The 17308-nt window shown below is 46.3% G+C and overlaps 1 protein-coding gene across 3 annotated transcripts in view; it reads right to left on the bottom strand.

Moving 5' to 3' along the window:
- TLR3 (toll like receptor 3) overlaps positions 1 to 17308 on the bottom strand; it is a 35859-nt gene that overhangs the window by 14707 nt on the left and 3844 nt on the right. For all 3 annotated transcript variants that reach the window (XM_030564522.1, XM_030564520.1, XM_030564521.1), the window contains exon 2: positions 13589 to 14037. In XM_030564522.1, coding sequence (XP_030420382.1) covers positions 13589 to 14029 — 441 coding nt within the window. In that variant the 5' untranslated portion in view covers positions 14030 to 14037. The remainder of the gene's footprint in view (positions 1 to 13588; positions 14038 to 17308) is intronic.

Raw genomic sequence — 17308 nt, forward strand, 5'->3', positions numbered from 1 at the left:
CCCACGGACTTCTGCCGGGACCAAAGAGCTGACCCCACCCTCAGCGAGGCATATGAACAGCTCGCCGCCGTGGATGGAACCATCCTCGATCCCGGGCGAGCTGCCCGGTGGCCACACTTCGAGTTGCGCCAGAACCGCTTGTATCGGGTCGAGAGGGACGCACACACCAGGAAGCCCCGATCACAACTCCTCGTACCCCGCTGTCATCGGCGGGCGGTCATGAAACTGGGCCATGACGTCTCGGCTGCCAGACATCTGGGTACTGAAAAGACCCTAGCCCGAATATTGGGGTGCTTCTATTGGCCGGGGATATACCGCGAGGTGAAGGACTATTGTACCTCGTGCCCGGATTGCCAGCTGACCGTGCCGGCGAGGACGCCCAAGGCACCACTGGTCCCGATGCCGTTAATCGAGACCCCTTTCAAGTGGGTGGCCATGGACCTGGTGGGACCCCTCCCTAAGAGTGTTGCGGGGTTCCAGTACATACTCATGATGCTGGACTACGCCACCCGGTTCCCCGAGGCGATCCCGCTCCGTAACATCACCGCCCGCACCATCGCAGGCAAACTGGTTAAGGTCTTCGCCCGCGTCGGCTTGCCCCGGGAGATCCTCACGGATCAGGGGACCAACTTCACCTCGCGGCTGTTGGAGCAGGTGTGCAGGCTCCTGGGGATCAAGCAACTGCGAACCTCGGTGTATCATCCCCAAACCGACGGCTTGGTAGAGAAGTTTAACCGAACTCTCAAGGATATGTTGCGGAAATTCCACCCAGAAGACCTCCGCCGGTGGGACCAGCTACTCCCGCCCTTGCTCTTGGCGGTGCGAGAGGTCCCCCAGGCCTCAACCAAGTTCTCGCCGTTCGAACTATTGTATGGCCGCCAACCGCGGGGCCTGTTGGACCTGATGAGGGAGACCTGGGAGCAAACCCCCTCACCCGCCCAGGGTCTCCTGCAATATGTGATCCAGCTCCAGGAGCATCTCAAACAGGCTGGGACCCTGGCACAAGCAAACTTAAAAGCCGCCCAGGAGATGCAGGCCTAGACGTACAACTGGGATGCGTGCACCCGGGACTTCCAACCTGGAGACCGGGTCTTACTCCTCCTCCCCTCCAGCGAGTCCAAGATCCTGGCTCAATGGCAGGGCCTGTACGAGGTGGTGCGAAAGGTGGGCCCCGTCACCTATGAAATTCGTCAGCCTGACCGACTGAAAGAGCTCCAACGGTATCACGTTAACCTCCTTAAACCCTGGCGGGAGCAAGAAGGGTTGCTGATCAATCCCTGTCCACCAGAACCCGAACTCGGGCCCCAGGTACACACTACGGAAGACCCCGAGGGACCCCAGCTTGGGGAAACGCTGACAGAAGAGCAGCTTGAGCAAACTCACTGCCTCCTTCAAGCATTCCTTCGCACTTTTACGGCCCAGCCGGGGTACACCTCTATGGCCTATCATCAGATTCAGACGGAGCCGGGGGTGATGATCTGGGCCGCGGCTAGACCCCTGCCGTATCACCGAAGGCGAATCGTTGAAGACGAGGTATGGGCGATGCTAGACCTAGGAGTAATTGAGCCGTCACAAAGTGAGTGGCGTCGTCCCATCGTCCTGGTGCCTAAACCCGATGGCTCCCAGCGCTTTTGTATCGACTATAGGCGCGTTAACGCCGTCTCCAAATTTGACGCCTACCCCATGCCCCGAATAGACGAGCTGCTGGCCCGGTTGGGAGAGGCCCGCTATATTACGACCCTGGACTTAAGCAAGGGGTATTGGCAGATTCCTCTGGATCCGGCCTCCCGGGAGAAAACCGCGTTCGCCACTCCGACCAGCCTGTACCACTTCACGCAGATGCCCTTCGGCCTTCATGGGGCGCCCGCAACGTTCCAGCGCTTAATGGACCGCCTCCTCCAACCGCATCACGACTACGCTGCAGCCTATCTAGATGACGTGGTCATCTACAGTCGGCAGTGGGAAACCCACCTGGACAAGGTCGCCGCCGTCCTAAGGTCCTTGCGGGAGTCTGGGTTAACGGCCAACCCTAAGAAGTGCCGCATCGGCTGGCGTGAGACCACCTACTTGGGGTATACCGTTGGCAATGGACAAGTGAAACCTCTTGTGGACAAGGTTCAGGCCATTGCCGCCTGTCCACCGCCAACCACGAAGTGCCAAGTCCGCCAGTTCTTGGGGCTGGCGGGTTATTATCGGCGGTTCATTCCCCAGTTTGCAGTGATGGCCGCCCCCTTAACCGGGCTCCTCACCAAGGACAGCCCGCGACACGTATGCTGGACCCCCGAGTGTGACGAGGCTTTCCAGTCACTTAAGGTGAGCCTCTGCAGCAAGCCAGTCTTGTTTAGCCCGGACTTCCAGCGACCCTTCGTCCTACAGACAGATGCGTCGGAAATCGGGCTCGGGGCTGTCTTCTCACAGGAGGTGGATGGGGAGGAGCATCCGGTTCTCTACAGCAGCCGGAAGCTGTTCCCCAGAGAACAAAACTACGCAGTCGTCGAAAAGGAGGCCCTCGCGGCGAAGTGGGCCTGCGATGCCCTGCGTTACTACCTCCTTGGGGCCCCGTTCACTTTGGTCACTGACCACTCCGCCCTCCAATGGCTATGCCGTATGAAGGACCACAACATGCGGCTTCAATGGTGGTACTTAGCCATACAGCCTTATGCCTTCACAGGGCGGGAAAGAACCACGCCAACGCAGACTTCCTTTCTCGCCTGGGGGGCATGGACGAGCCTGGCCCCGTTGCCCGGGAGCCAGCCTTGAGGCGGGTGTGTGTAAGGAGGCGCCCTGGCTCCCCGCCGTGCCTGAGAGGGACGAGCCAGAGCAGGTGCCTCAGTGGGCGGAGCCAGCACTGCCTGTCCCCACCCCCCGGAAGTCAAGGGGCGGGACAGGAAGTATAAAAGCCCGGCCCCAGAGCTCAGTTGGGTGCAGGCTGCCGGAGAGGACAGACGCTGGTGCCTGGGCTCCTGCCGGGCCCAACCTGCCCCGCGCCCACTACCCAGAGGAGCGCTGGCTGGACTTGCCTCAGATCCGGTACCCGGAGGAAGGTCGGCCTGACCTGCCGTGTATCCGATACCCCGAGGAGTGGCCTGAGCTTCCCCACGACCGGTACCTGGAGGAGCCCATGGTCTGGGACCCCCCCAGACGACGCTGGCAAGGACCAGGTACCCAGAGAGGGAGAGGTTGGAAGTGGCCTGGGGGTAGCCGACCCTGGTTTGGCTCCTGAAGAGCCCAAACCCATGTCAGTGTGTTGCGGCCAGGATCCTCACTGACCACAGCGGGTCTTGACCGCTGCTAGGGCCCCGGGCTGGAACGCAGTGGAGTGGGAGGGCCTGCGTTCCCCCTGCCACCCGTAACTGGGTGGCAGACTCCCCCTCTTCCCGCCTATTGCCACTGCTCTGCCCTGATGCAGAGGGCCAGAGCTAACTAGACTTGTGTTTGGTGCCCCGCCCTGCCAAGGGCCTGGGCTGATACTGTGTTTGCTCAGCCCCTGCTAGAGGCCTGAGCTTGAACTGCTACTGCCCCGCCCTGCCAAGGGCCCGGGCTGACACTGTGTTTGCTCAGCCCCTGCTAGAGGCCTGAGCTTGAACTGTTACTGCCACGCCCTGTCCAAGGGCTGGGGCTTATTTACTTTGAGAGCCCCGACCCCGGCTAGAGGGTCGGGGCTCTACCTTGTTTACAGACCCTGTACCCCGCTCAACACCTGCCGAGGGGCTAAGCCTACCCGGACTGCAGTGTGTAAGGAGGTGCCCTGGCTCCCCGCCGCGCCTGAGAGGGACGGGCCCCGACACGACCGGCGTACAGTCACATTATCACAATTAGAAGAGCAATAAAACAAAAATTGTAACAGGGAGAAACACATAATGGGAAGGCAATAGTCTGTCTACATCAGATGTCACCCATTATGAGAATCTTTAAGCCAGATGACCAATATGGCTACAGGCTGCCAACCTCCAGTTTCCTGCAGGAGAAAGCCCCCTGACATCACATATAGCGAGCTACCTCCAGCCTCAACCACTGGGTGATCTTGACCTACCATGACATGGTAAAAAAGCAAGCTTCTTATTTAAAACTACTCCTCCTGCTAAAGGCCTAAAGGACAGCAAACAGTTAGCCCAGGACTTGAATTCTATTCTCTCCACTCCCTCTGAGTGGCCTTAATCCTTTTACTTTGTAAACATTATTTAGTTGCATTTCAACATTTCAATGAGGTAAGTATCTACATTTTACAGAGCAGTTAACTGGAACACAGAGTTTTAGGGGGTTGCTCAGACTTGCCTAAGGCAGCCAACCAACGTGAGAAAAGTGTTTAGAACCTACCCATTGCCCGGTTCTCTGTTGTTCTAAGGCCCTTTTATGCAGCTCCCAGATTGATGCTGAGCTAGTGGAATAGCCCCATGTTCAGTCTTATCATAGAACCCCCATGCTATAGTAAGGTGACGTTATTCAGCCAAGCCAGAACAGCAGGAACTAGCATAAAGGAGGCTTAGAACAATTTTGGCCTTCCTCAATCTCTCCTGCAGGGCCAGCCCACAACATTTTGGCACCTGGGGTGGGGAGCTCAAATGACATCTCCATTCCCCCTCACTTGGGCCAAAACTTTGAAAGGTCTCAGTTCTGCCTTCTTCCTGTTCTACTCCTCTCACGGTACTTCTCTGCTACCTACCCCAATAAAGGAGATCTAACAACTTAAAATGCCTCATTCAAAAATGTTAAGTAACACAATTTCCAAACGCCTGAACAGCAAACGTAACTTTTCTTGTCTGCATAGTAAACACTGGCATTTTTTTCTGTTTGAATAATCAAAGTGGTGCTTTCTGTGTCTTCTTGGTTGCAAAGATCTGAACTGCTTCCTGCTGAAGGTCCACAGTCTGGGCCAGCTCATGCTCTATTGAGATGATTGCAAGGCCAACCAGCCTCTCCTGTGTCATTGTGGAGCGTAGATGTGTTTTTATTAACTTCAGCTTGGAGAAGCTGCGTTTTCCACTGGCAACTGTTACAGGAAGTGTTAGAGGTATGCGCAGAGCAACAAAAGCATTTGAAAAGAGGGTGGTCATCTTATTTGTGCACATATATTCCAGAACAGCCTTTGGAGTTGATCCTGCTGAAATGTATCTTGAAAGAGCTTTCAGTTAATCACCTAAATCACTCGCATCAATATTGCGCATGTCATCATATGTCAACACTATCTCTAGTGCCCTGCATTGCTGGTGTAGGTCTTCTCACTATACCTGAAGGAGTTTTGGAATATCGTACAACATGCAAGATGTACTGCTGTGTTCCTTGAGCTGAATGAAATGTGCTTCAACTGACTGTATTGCACAATCTAGCACCTGGTTAAAGAATTCAACTTTGAATTGTTGTTTGGGGTCTCTTATGGGATTATCCCGAGCCTCGTAATCAAAATGTCTTCTTCAGTGACTCTTATATTCTTGAAAGGGTGGGAAAATAGCTTCAGTGTGAAGTTCCTCTACCAACTTCTGTGCACGCTTTAGAATGTTTTGAAATCCCTCATCTGACCGGTAAGACTATAGGTAAGACTTTGCTTCGTTGTTGTTCCATTGCTCCAGATATATCAAGGTCAACACCTTGGAGTCTCTTGCTTACAACATTTATTTCAAACAGTTTGCAACAAAAAAACAATATGCAGCATTCTGGGTTTTTGAGTACATAAGCCATGGCCTCTCCACTTTGTCACCATTGAGGATTTCACGCCAGTAATGTGTTGGATGGAAACTTCTGTTTTCATTGTCTTTGGGGAACATGAAGTTTTCCACTTGCTGTGGCCCATGTAGTACAAGGAAGTCCCTCAGGCTACTGCTCAAGTGGGTCCACAGTCCTGGATCATCTAGACTTAAGGAACTAAACTCAGCAGCAGCTGTTTCTTGCACCTCCACCACACTCTTCTCTGATCTACACTTTTCTTCAGGAATGTGCATGGTTACATCCATTTGAGATGGAGATATGGACGCTGCAGTAGCTGCCAGGTCACCTGCACACTGACTGGAAGATCAGGCATCTCCTCACCATTCACATCCTCACTGGGGCCGGGAGGCTCACTGTGAACATTTGTGTCTCTATATCTCAGGAGAGCTCATTCCTGCTTAGATAGAAAAGCTTCCTTTGCTTGCTTTCTTTTTCTGAATGCTGCCCCAGAGAGGTGTTTTCTTCTTTCACTCATGACTGCTGTTCTGTGCCAGCTATAGTGGCTCTCAACACTCAATTGAAGGGGACAAATAAGCAGGCTGATAGCAGGGCCTGAGTGAGGGAAGATATCAGCGTCTTAAGGGCCAAACTGGCTCTTATTACTTCAGTTGACTGCTTGTTCTCCTCAAGTGGGTTCAGGGAAGCAGCAGGAAACAGGAAGCTCCCTGAGAAGCTGGTGTTAATCAGCCCAGGCTCCTGGGGTTGCTAGAGAGGTACATAAGGGGCTCCTCCTCCTCTTTCTCCCTGCAGCTCCTGCTGCTTTCTGTTATTCCCCTCTCACCTTTTCTTCTGCCTGCCTATTATGCCCTCCTTCCTCCAGCACAGCACAGAGAATGCATATGCACTAGCAGCAGACATAATTTTCTCCACGCTGGGTCCTAGTGGCACTTCCCCCAAGTCTGGCACCTGAGGCGGCCACCTCAATTTGCCTCACAGTAAGACCAGCCCTGCTTCCCTGCGCTAATCAAATGAAATGGAGAATAAAGTCTTTTGTCTTCTACACAGTAGGCCATAGTTTATAAAAACAATTTGATTTTAGTTGGGGATTAGGTCCTGCTTTGAGCAAGGGGTTGGATTAGATGACCTCCTGAGGTCCCTTCCAACCCTGATATTCTAGGATTCTATAAGAACAGCCATACTGGGTCAGACCAAAGATCCATCCAGCCCAGTATTCTGCCTTCTGACAGTGGCCAATGCCAGGTGTCCCAAAGGGAATGAACAGAACAGGTAATAATCAAGTGATCCATCCCCTGTCGCCCATTCCCAGCTTCTGGCAAACAGAGGCTAGGGACACCATCCTGGCTACTAACGATTGATGGACCTATCCTCCATGAACTTATCTAATTCTTTTTTTAACCCTAGTATAGTCTTGGCCTTCACAACGTCCTCTGGCAAGAAGTTCCACAAGCTGATTGTGCATTGTATGAAGAAGTACTTCTCTTGGTTTGTTCTAAACCTGCTATTAATTTCATTTGGTGATCCCTAGCTCCTGTGTTACGAGAAGGAGTAAATAACACTTATTTACTTACTCCATACCAGTCATGATTTTATAGACTTCTATCATATCCCCTCTTAGTCATCTGTTTTCCAAGCTGAAAAGTCCCAGTCTTATTAATCTCTTCTCATATGGCAGCTGTTCCATACCCCTAATCATTTTTGTTGCCCTTTTCTGAACCTTTTCCAATTCCAATATATCTTTTTTGAGATGGGGCAACCACATCTGCATGCAGTATTCAAGATGTGGGCATACCACGGATTTATATAGAGGCAATAAGAAATAAAATATCATATTATCAATCTGTTTCTTAATGATTCCCAACATTCTGTTCACTTGTTTGACTGCTGCTGCACATTGAGTGGATGTTTTCAGAGAACAATCCACAATGACTCCAAGATCTCTTTCTTGACAGCTTACTTTGCTTAAGAGCCTTTGGTGAGGGACTTTGTCAAAGGCTTTCTGAAAATTTAAGTACACTATATCCACTGGACCCCCTCAAGAATTCTAGTAGATTGGTGAGGCATGATTTCCGTTTACATGTTGACTCTTCCCCAACAAATTTTGTTCATCTATGTGTCTGACAGTTTTGCTCTTTACTATAGTTTCAACTAGTTTGCCCAGTATTGAAGTCAGGCTCACAGGCCTGTGATTGTTGGGATCACCTCTGGAGCCCTTTTAAAAATTAGCATCACATCAGCTATCCTCCAGTCATTTGTTACAGAAGTGGATTTAAATGATAAGTTACAGACTACAGTTAGTAGTTCTGCACTTTCACATTTGAGTTCCTTCAGAACTCTTGGGTGAATACCATCTGGTCCTGGTGACTTATTACTGTTTACTTTATCAATTTGTTCCAAAACCTCCTCTAATGACACCTCAATCTGGGACAGTTCCTCAGATTTGTCACCTAAAAAGAATGGTTCAGGTTTGAGAATCTCTCTCACATCCTCAGCCATGAAGACAGATGTAAAGAATTAATTTAGTTTTTTTGCACAATGGCCTTAACATCCTTGAGTGCTCCTTTAGCATCTTGATCGTTCAGTGGCCCCACTAGTTGTTTAGTAGGCTTCCTGCTTCTGATGTACTTAAAGTAATAGCAAAATTTTTTTTTGAATCTTTAGCTACCTGTTCTTCAAATTCTTTTTTGGCATTCCTAATTATATTTTTACATTTCATTTGTCAGTTTATGCTCCTTTCTATTTTCCTCATTAGGATTTAGCTTCCCCCTTTTAAAGATGCCTTTTTGCCTCACCGCTTCTTTTACTTTGTTGTTTAGCCACGGTGGCACTTTTTTGGTTACTTACACTTACTATGTTTTTTTAATTTGAGGTATACATTTAAGTTGAGCCTCTATTATGGTATCTTTAAAAGTTTCCATGCAGCTTGCAGGGGTTTCACTTTTGGCACTGTACCTTTTAATTTCTGTTTAACCAATATCCTCATTTTTGTGTTGTCCCCCTTTCTGAAATTAAATGCTACCGTTTTGGGCTTCTGTGTTGTTTTGCCCACCATAAGGATGTTAAATTTAATTATATTATGGTCACGATTACCAAGTGGTCCAGCTGTATTCACCTCTTGGACCGGATCCCGTGCTCCACTTAGGACTAAATCAAGAATTGCCTCTCGTCTTGTGGGTTCCAGGACTAGCTGCTCCAAGAATCAGTCATTTAACGTTTCAAGAAACTTTATCTCCGCATTGTGTCCTGAGGTGACATGTAGCCAGTCAATATGGGGATAACTGAAATCCTTCATTATTATTACTGAGTTTTTAAAATTTTAATAGCCTCTCTAATCTCCCTGATTATTTCACAGTCACTATCACCATCCCGGTCAGGTGGTCGGTAATATATTCCTACTGCTATATTCTTATTACTAGAGCATGGACTACCTATCCATAGAGATTCTATGGTACAGTTTGATTCATTTAAGATTTTTACTTCATTTGATTCACACTTCCTTTCACATATAGTGCCCTTCCCCCACCAGCACAACCTGTTCTGTCCTTCCGATATATTTTGTGGCCAGGTATTACTGTGTCCCATTGATCATCTTAATTCCACCAAGTTTCTGTGATGCCTATTATATCAAGATCCTCATTTAATATGAGACACTCTAGTTCACCCACCTTATTATTTAGACTTCTAACATTTGTATACAAGCACTTTAAAAACTTGTCATTTAACTGTCTGCCATTACATGATGTAATTGAATGGGACTTTTTTTCATTTGACTGTTTCTCATCAAATCCTACCTGTATTTTATCATCTCTCATCCTCTCCTCCTTACCAGGATATAGAGAATCTCCATTAGTAGATCCTCCCTTAAGTATATCGCAGTCCGAACCATGTGCTCCTCTGCACCTGTCAGCTTTTCCCCTAGCCCTTATTTTAAAATCTGCCCTACAATCTTTGTAATTTTACATGCCAGCAATCTGGTTCCATTTTGGTTTAGGTGGAGCCCATCCTTCCTGTATAGGATCCCCCTTTCCCAAAAGTTTCCTCAGTTCCTAATAAATCTAAACCCCTCCTTCTTACCAACACCATTGTCTCATCCACGACTTGAAACCCTGCAGTTCTGCCTGTCTAAGTGGCCCCGTGCACGGAACTGGAAGCATTTCAGGGAATGCTACCATCAAGGTTCTGGACTTCTATCTCTTACATAGCAGCCTAAATTTGGCCTCCAGAGCCTCTCTCCTTTCCTTCTCTATGTTGTTGGTACTACATGTACCATGACCACCAGCTCCTCCCCAGTACTACACATAAGTCTATCTACATGCCTCGAGAGATCCGCAACCTTCACACCAGGCAGGCAAGTCACCATGCAGTTCTCCCGGTCATCTCAAACCCAGTTATCTACGTTTCTAATGATTGAATCCCCCCAAAACTATTACTTGTCTCTTCCTATTAACTGGAGTTCCCTGCCATGGAGAGGTATCTTCAGTGTGCGAGACTACCACAAAATCATCTGAAACGAGGGTCCCAACTATGGGATCATTACCCTCTGCTCCTGTTGGATATTCTCCTTCCCTGAGACTTTCATCCTTCTCCACAGCACAGAGGCTGTCAGACGGGGGTGGGGTGGGGGGGATCGTTCTACTGTGTCCCAGAAAGTCTTGTCTCTATACCTCTCTGTCTCCCTTATCTCCTCCAGTCCAGTCACTCTGGTCTCCAAAGCTTATATATGGTCTCCTTGCACCAAATGCACACTTACACCACGTGCCCACAGGGCAGGTAATCATACATGCTGCATTGGATACAATAAACTGGACAGCCCCCAGTCTGTTGCTGGACTTGTGCCGCTATTATCTTTTTACTCCTGCAGCTAGTTCCTTTGTTGTTGTTTTGTTATTATCAGGGGGTTCTTGGCTTTAAGTTTAAAAAATGTTAAGTGTATCTAGCCCCCCAGTTCACACTTCCTCCTCTAAAAACTCCCTCGTGAAACTCCGTTAGCTGCTCCTGGTCACTAGCTCCTCTGGATGCTTGGGAGCAGGCTTTTTAAAGTCCTGGTCTTCCTGAGTAGCCCCGCCCCATAGTTAAGGGTTGATGGGTGCTAAAGTGCTTAGGAATCAAAGCCTCGTTAAGAAGCTCTCAGCTTTGCCTAGCAGACCGCTAGGCTCATCACACACACACGGTCAGCACACAGTCCCCCAAACAGACAGACACATGATATAGTTCAGTCAAGCAGCAAGTACACCAGAAGCACAAACACACACGCTACAGAAAACAAACCTACCCCAACCATAATCACTCATCCTTCACCTGGAGGACTCCCTCGCAAAACTCTCCTTATTGTGTCACTTAGCCCACATGTAAAATGTAGCTAATAATTATTACCCCCTTTTGCTATGTCCTTTGAGACTACAAATGAAGTATTACCACAGTCCTATTTTTATAAGTGGTCAAACAGAGAGATAAAGTAAACTGGGAAGCACTGTACGTTAGTACATTAAACATTGGTCTTCACAGTTAGACTTGAATTCTAATAACTTGTAACTTTGGGCAAGCTTGTTAATATCTTTGAGCTCTATTTCCTCAAACAAAAAATGAGAATTATAATTCTATTTTACTAGCCTCACAGTATTAGCTAAGGCTAGACCAGGGGTTGGCAACCTGCAGCACACATGTCAAAGACGGCACGCGAGCCAATTTTTAATGGCACGCTACTACTTGCTGCCTGCCAGGGTCTTGGCCCTACTCAGCCCCTCCACCCACTACTCTCTCCTGCAGGGGCAGGAGGCAGAAGCTTGGCCTTGCCAGCAGCCAAGCTCCCCTCTCCCCTGCTTCTTCCTCCAGTGTGATGCTTTCCTGCCCCTGCCCCTCCCACTCCCTGCCGCCGATCAGCTGATCGCCCTTGCAAGCAGGAAGGGGAGGGGAAGCAGAGCCACAGCGTGCTCGCTGCTCTGCAGAGGAGGCAAAGAGGTGGGGAAGGACTCTGGGGAAAGAGGTGGAATCGGGGCATATCCCCTCCAGCCCACTGCCCTGAGCACCCCAGCCCTCTGCCCTGACACCTTCCACACACACCCAGCCCTCTGCCCTGAGCCATGCACCCCCTCGCACACCTCCAGCCCTCTACCCTGACCCCTGCACCCCCCCACACACATTCCCACCCCCACCCTGAACACCCAAAGGGAGCTCTTGCACCCCCCCCCACACACACACACATTCCCACCTGCATCCCTGGTCTGGGGTCCCAGCTGTTGGCCCCGCTCAGCCCGCTGCCAGACTGGGGTCCTGGCTGCCGGCCCCATGCCAGCTGAGGTCCCTCAGGCCCTGCTCAGCCCGCTGCCGAACTAGGTGAACGAACCCCAGACTGGCAGCAGGCTGAGTGGACCGGCGGCATAAGATCAGCATTTTAATTCAATTTTAAATTAAGCTTCTTAAACATTTTGAAAACCTTGTTTACTTTACAAACAACAATAGTTTAGTTATATAATATAGACCTGTAGAAAGAGCTTCTAAAAAACGTTAAAATGTATTACCGGCATGCGAAACCTTAAGTTAAAGTGAATAAGCGAAGACTCGGCACACCACTTCTGAAAGGTTGCCAACCCCTGGGCTAGACTGCTTATCTAAATAATCATATATCCCCACACTCTGGGGTAATCACCAAGTAGCACAGGGGGAATGCCAGGAGCACAGCCACAGCAATTTTGTGTTCTGGTGATTCTCCAACTGCTAGAAGAGAGCTTAGCTGGTCAGGGTAACCACAACACTCACTTGAGCTGCTGAAGATCAGTTTACTGATAAATAAACTATGGCTACTTTGACAACCACCCAAGACTGAAGAATGCTGACAAATTCTAAGCAGATGACCATGTTGGCTAGCAGCTACAAATTCATATAGGCCTCAAAAGCTCATAGAGGCCTGAAAAAGGAAAGAATGTAACCTCTCAGCTTGGTAAAGAAAGTCACAAATGTGTGTGCTTGGAATATGAAAAGTTGACACACAAAACATACTACCGTCTAGAGTTGGCCAAAAAGGAGAAAAACTTGCAGTAAATTTAGGAGATTTTAAGTCATTCTACATTTTGCTGTTTTTCCTATCTGATTTTTCATTTTCCTCAGGTTATATTATCTTCTCTTATTTCCACGGGGCTGAGGGGGAATGATATGGAACCTCAAACTCTGCGTCCACGTCACCCACCTCTCCAGACCTGCCCACTTGCCACTCTTCTCCTATCACAGACCATGGACCCTGTATACAGAGAGGCCTCAGAAGAGGAAGAAGGGGATAGAGGGAAGGACCCCACAGAGGTGGCAGAGACCCCATTCTGCTCTAATCCAGTGGGCCTTGTCTGGAACATTCTTTGGGAAAATAAAAGGGCTAAAGAAGTTAATAGTAACTGTAGGTTGCTTCTTCTCCAGAGAATGAAGAAGAGTATATTTAGGCTTAGAAGGCATAGCTATTTATAGGTAAATGTCAATAAACATCAATTTCACTGTACACACACAAACCAATTGATGGAAATATTTCCATCAATTATAATAAAAATGTACAGATACACAAAGAAAGAAAAATGCTGCTCGAGTTTGATTTAAGGTAATTTACTTTGTATATTTTGACATATGATGTTAACAACTTGTGTTTTAACAGTTATAAAGTTTAAACTTTTTGAATCTCAACATCTACTGCCATTAAATAATTGTCTGGCCTCACCCATAATTTCCCATAGCTGTGAACATTCAAACTGATAAAAATAATAAAACGCTTAAAAATAAACATCAGTATTAGCTGACAAAATTATAAAAATGAAAAATTGGATTTTAAGTGTATTGGACCTTCCCAGATGAGGACCATGACCTGCTCTGGAGATGCACTGGATTCTAATTCAGTAATTGCTTTTCATTTTTTAAAACGGAAGAGAAGAAATATTTCTATATATCTTACCTTCAGGTTTTTGAAAGGATTGCTTTTGACCTCTATTATGTTGTACCCTAAATTGAGCTCAGTCAGGCTGGAACAGGAAGCAAAAACATTGTCAGTGAGCTCATGCAACTGATTATGTTGCAGCTTCAAAACTTTCAATTGGGGCAAAGTTTGGCACAGTTCTGGCTGAAGTTTAGAGAGGCTGTTGGATCCTGCATCCAAGTAAATAAGCTGGCTGTACTTAGTTAAATTTGCAGGTGGTAGCTTATTTAGCTGGTTATGAGAAATGTCCAGTGCTGTTATATTAATTGGGAGATCTGAAGGAATTTGTTTCAGCTTTAGATGACTGCAGTCAGCCACTTGATTTCTGATCTTACATTGGTTCTCAGCTGTTACACAAAGCAAGGAGAAGGTGAACAGGCTGTAAAACAAGCAGGCCCAGCTGGGAAGGGGATCTCTCATTGTTCTATCTACAAAAGAAAAAGGAACACATACAGTACCAGTTATAATCATTTTGGTGAAGTATGTACATAAACATTTACTGTAAATTAAGACAGACTTATAATCAAGTACTCTCACCTATGCTATGTACACTACAACACAATTTGATAATTTTAAATTACCTAAAACATTTAATCCACCCCTCCCATACAGTAGCAGTACCTTGTTGAAAAAATTAAATTCAATCACATCCCAAAAAATTAGGTTTTGTTTAAACTTTGTTTTTGTTGTTTAAAGTCTGACTGGAAAGGTGTTAACTTTTTTATTTCAGTGAAAACAGGGTGTGATTTTTTTTTAAACTCCTATTTAAACTTGGCCCAAAATTAAAATTTTGTAAAATCGAGGTGTCACAGAGTGGTACCAGCCCTAAAGAAGGAAGAAGCCAGTGTGCCAGTGATTCTCCAGCTGCCTCCTAAGTGAAGCTTAAGAGAGGGCACCTAGGTCCTATAAATAGGAGGTCCTTGAAAGATCTGTCAGGACAGATGAGAGTTGCTTTAGGTAGCTCCTGAAGGTAGGTTAGTAACAAGAGGGGTGAATTCCCAAGCCAAAGACCCAGGACTGGAGAGAGTTGAAGGCCAGAGGGACTTGCTTGTGACTTCTAAGCCAGAAGGTGAAAGGCCAGGGAACAGCAGAGGGTCTTACTGGTGTCTCCATGCCTGGGCAGCTGGGCCCAGATGACCAATGAGAAGGTTAGGGGAAGTGAGGGATGCTACCTTAGTGAGGATGAACTCCCAGCAGAGAGGCTGTGGGGATTCCTCCAAAGAATAGTAGAGTTTAACTAGAAGGCCTGGAGTGACTGTTGTGGTAAAAGGACAGGAGATGACTGAAGAAGAGCCTCTGTGTGGTATGTGTTATGGGGATGGACTACTAGAGCCTATAGGATTTTACTAACTATATCACTGGGTGTGAGAAATGGACTGGTTGGGGCTTTTGCTATGGATTATTTCATTTAGATTTTAGTAAATTGTCCCCTGCCTGCCCCTGGAGGGGATTAGTGAATCAGAGAAACTTGTGTGGTGTTACTAGGGACTCTGAAGGAGGAATGCTGAAGCAGGGGTGCCTGTTCTGCTGCAGCCTGATGCTCGAGGATACTTCAGATGAGGTCACCTTGTCACAGGGGGATTTTTAATAAAACCTAACACCAATTGAAATGTTCTAACATTTTAAATATCACTCTTAAAACAGCTGTTTTTACAAACAAAAAATAAACACTTCCTTGTAGTCTTTGAAACCTCAATCTTAAGAATCCAGTAGTGAAACTGACTTAATTCTCTCTGTCCAAGTTGAGAGAAATATAAAAAGCAAGTTAGTGATGGGTATATTGGATTTTTAACATTTTTCCATTTCTAATATTCTAATGTATTAGTAAGAGATTTATTTACAGCTAGTCTTTTAAACTAAGAATGTTTCTTTAAACATCCTCTTTTGGAACCCAAACATTTCAGCATTGTCCTAACCGCATCAGGATTGGAAAAAGACAAATGAAAGTGAAACTAAATAGTCCAATTCCAAGTTAAGAGCACCAGAAAGGGCAAATAAAATGAAGTGGTAACTTTTACCTTTAAATAAAATTCATCTGACTAACCAGTGATGTTACTAGCAATAGAGATAAGAACATTTGTGATCTTGCAATTATATCAGACCAAATCATGCAATTAGGTACACCCATGTATCCACAATGATTTTAGGTCCAGATTCAGTAAGGTGCTTAAGCACCTGCCTCACTTTAAACACGAGTAGTCCCATTGGTTTGATTGCACATGCACTTAGTTACCATGTGCTTGTGTGCCATACTGATTAGGAATTGATTAAAATACATAATGCACTGTAGACTCAGGGGCTAAAAAAAGTCACAGATAGACCTCAGGACAGAGTTTTGCCCATTTAAACACTTTCCAGTTTAGAGTGTTTCCAATGCTTTATTAGGATAGGTATTCTGAAGTCATATCTTTTTTATTCTTGTTCTCAATACAACAGAACATTCTTTTTTTAAAAGTCTTTTTGAAAGACTACCAGTAGATGGTCAGTTTCTATAGAATATTCACTTAGCTCATTTGAAAAGATACTATATTAAAAATAAATTTGTTTAAACATGTTAGACAAAGTTGTAGGGGGGTTTTTGTTTGTTTTTTTACAGTAGAAATAAGTCTTTCAAAAAGGTTTCAGAGTAGCAGCCATGTTAGTCTGTAACAGAAAAAAGAACAGGTGTACTTGTGGCACTTTAGAAACCAACAATTTGTTAGTCTCTAAGGTGCCACAAGTACTCCTGTTCTTTCAAAAAGCAAATTAAGTTACAGGTACAGCTTCTATACCTATGTTCTGCTGCCAAATTGTTTTACAATAATATTTTAAATCTTTCTCTCTCTTGTTGCTCCATGAAAGCTCTGATTTTCTTGAAGTTAAACAAGAATAAGCTCTCAAAGATCTTATTACAGGCCTAATTCAGTGGAATACTTCTGTATTTACACTGCTATAAAAGGAGAAGAACTTGATCCATTATGACCATTGGTTCAATTAACGTATCGATACATTGTATGAACCACTAACAGACTTTTGCATTGAGTTTTTAAATTCTTCCATTTTCCATATTCCCACCATGTGATATAGCTAAATATTATATATTGTTGGATTATGGACTAATTTAAAATCTACCCTAAGTAGACCACACACCTACAGTCCTACTCCTTTAAACAGATGTGGTGGGGGACCCTTGAACCCAAGCACAGCTCCATTAAATTGAGTGGGACTTCATGTAATTGCAAGGATCTGACCACAAAGATCCTACTGCAGAATCTGAGCCTGTGTTTGCTGCCAGCCTAACAGAAGCACCATTCTGCTAAACGCAACACAACTTCCGTTAAATGTGCCATTTCTGCTTTCCCCTGCCCCATGTTACATTATATTTCGTTTTTTTAATTTTTCCATCAGATCTATTATGTAAGAATATACGGTCCCATGTGACAAGAATACATTCTGTATACACACACACACTGCAGAACACAGCAATCCAGTTGGAATCAAACCCTTACTTGTGCAAAACCATCCTTTGATGTCACTAGCACAGCTCCCTGACTACAGGATTCTGCTTGTACATTTCACAATGCCACAAGAAAATGATGATCCTCTTCCTAATAAGACTACAATACAACTCTAAGCTTGCTGTAAGCCCTATGGAGCACATCCTTATTGCTGTACATAACCTTTGCTCATTCATGTATCCCTATTATGTAAGGCTTACTC

The sequence above is a fragment of the Gopherus evgoodei genome, chromosome 5, assembly GCF_007399415.2.
Source record: "Gopherus evgoodei ecotype Sinaloan lineage chromosome 5, rGopEvg1_v1.p, whole genome shotgun sequence".
Lineage (NCBI taxonomy): Eukaryota > Metazoa > Chordata > Testudines > Testudinidae > Gopherus > Gopherus evgoodei.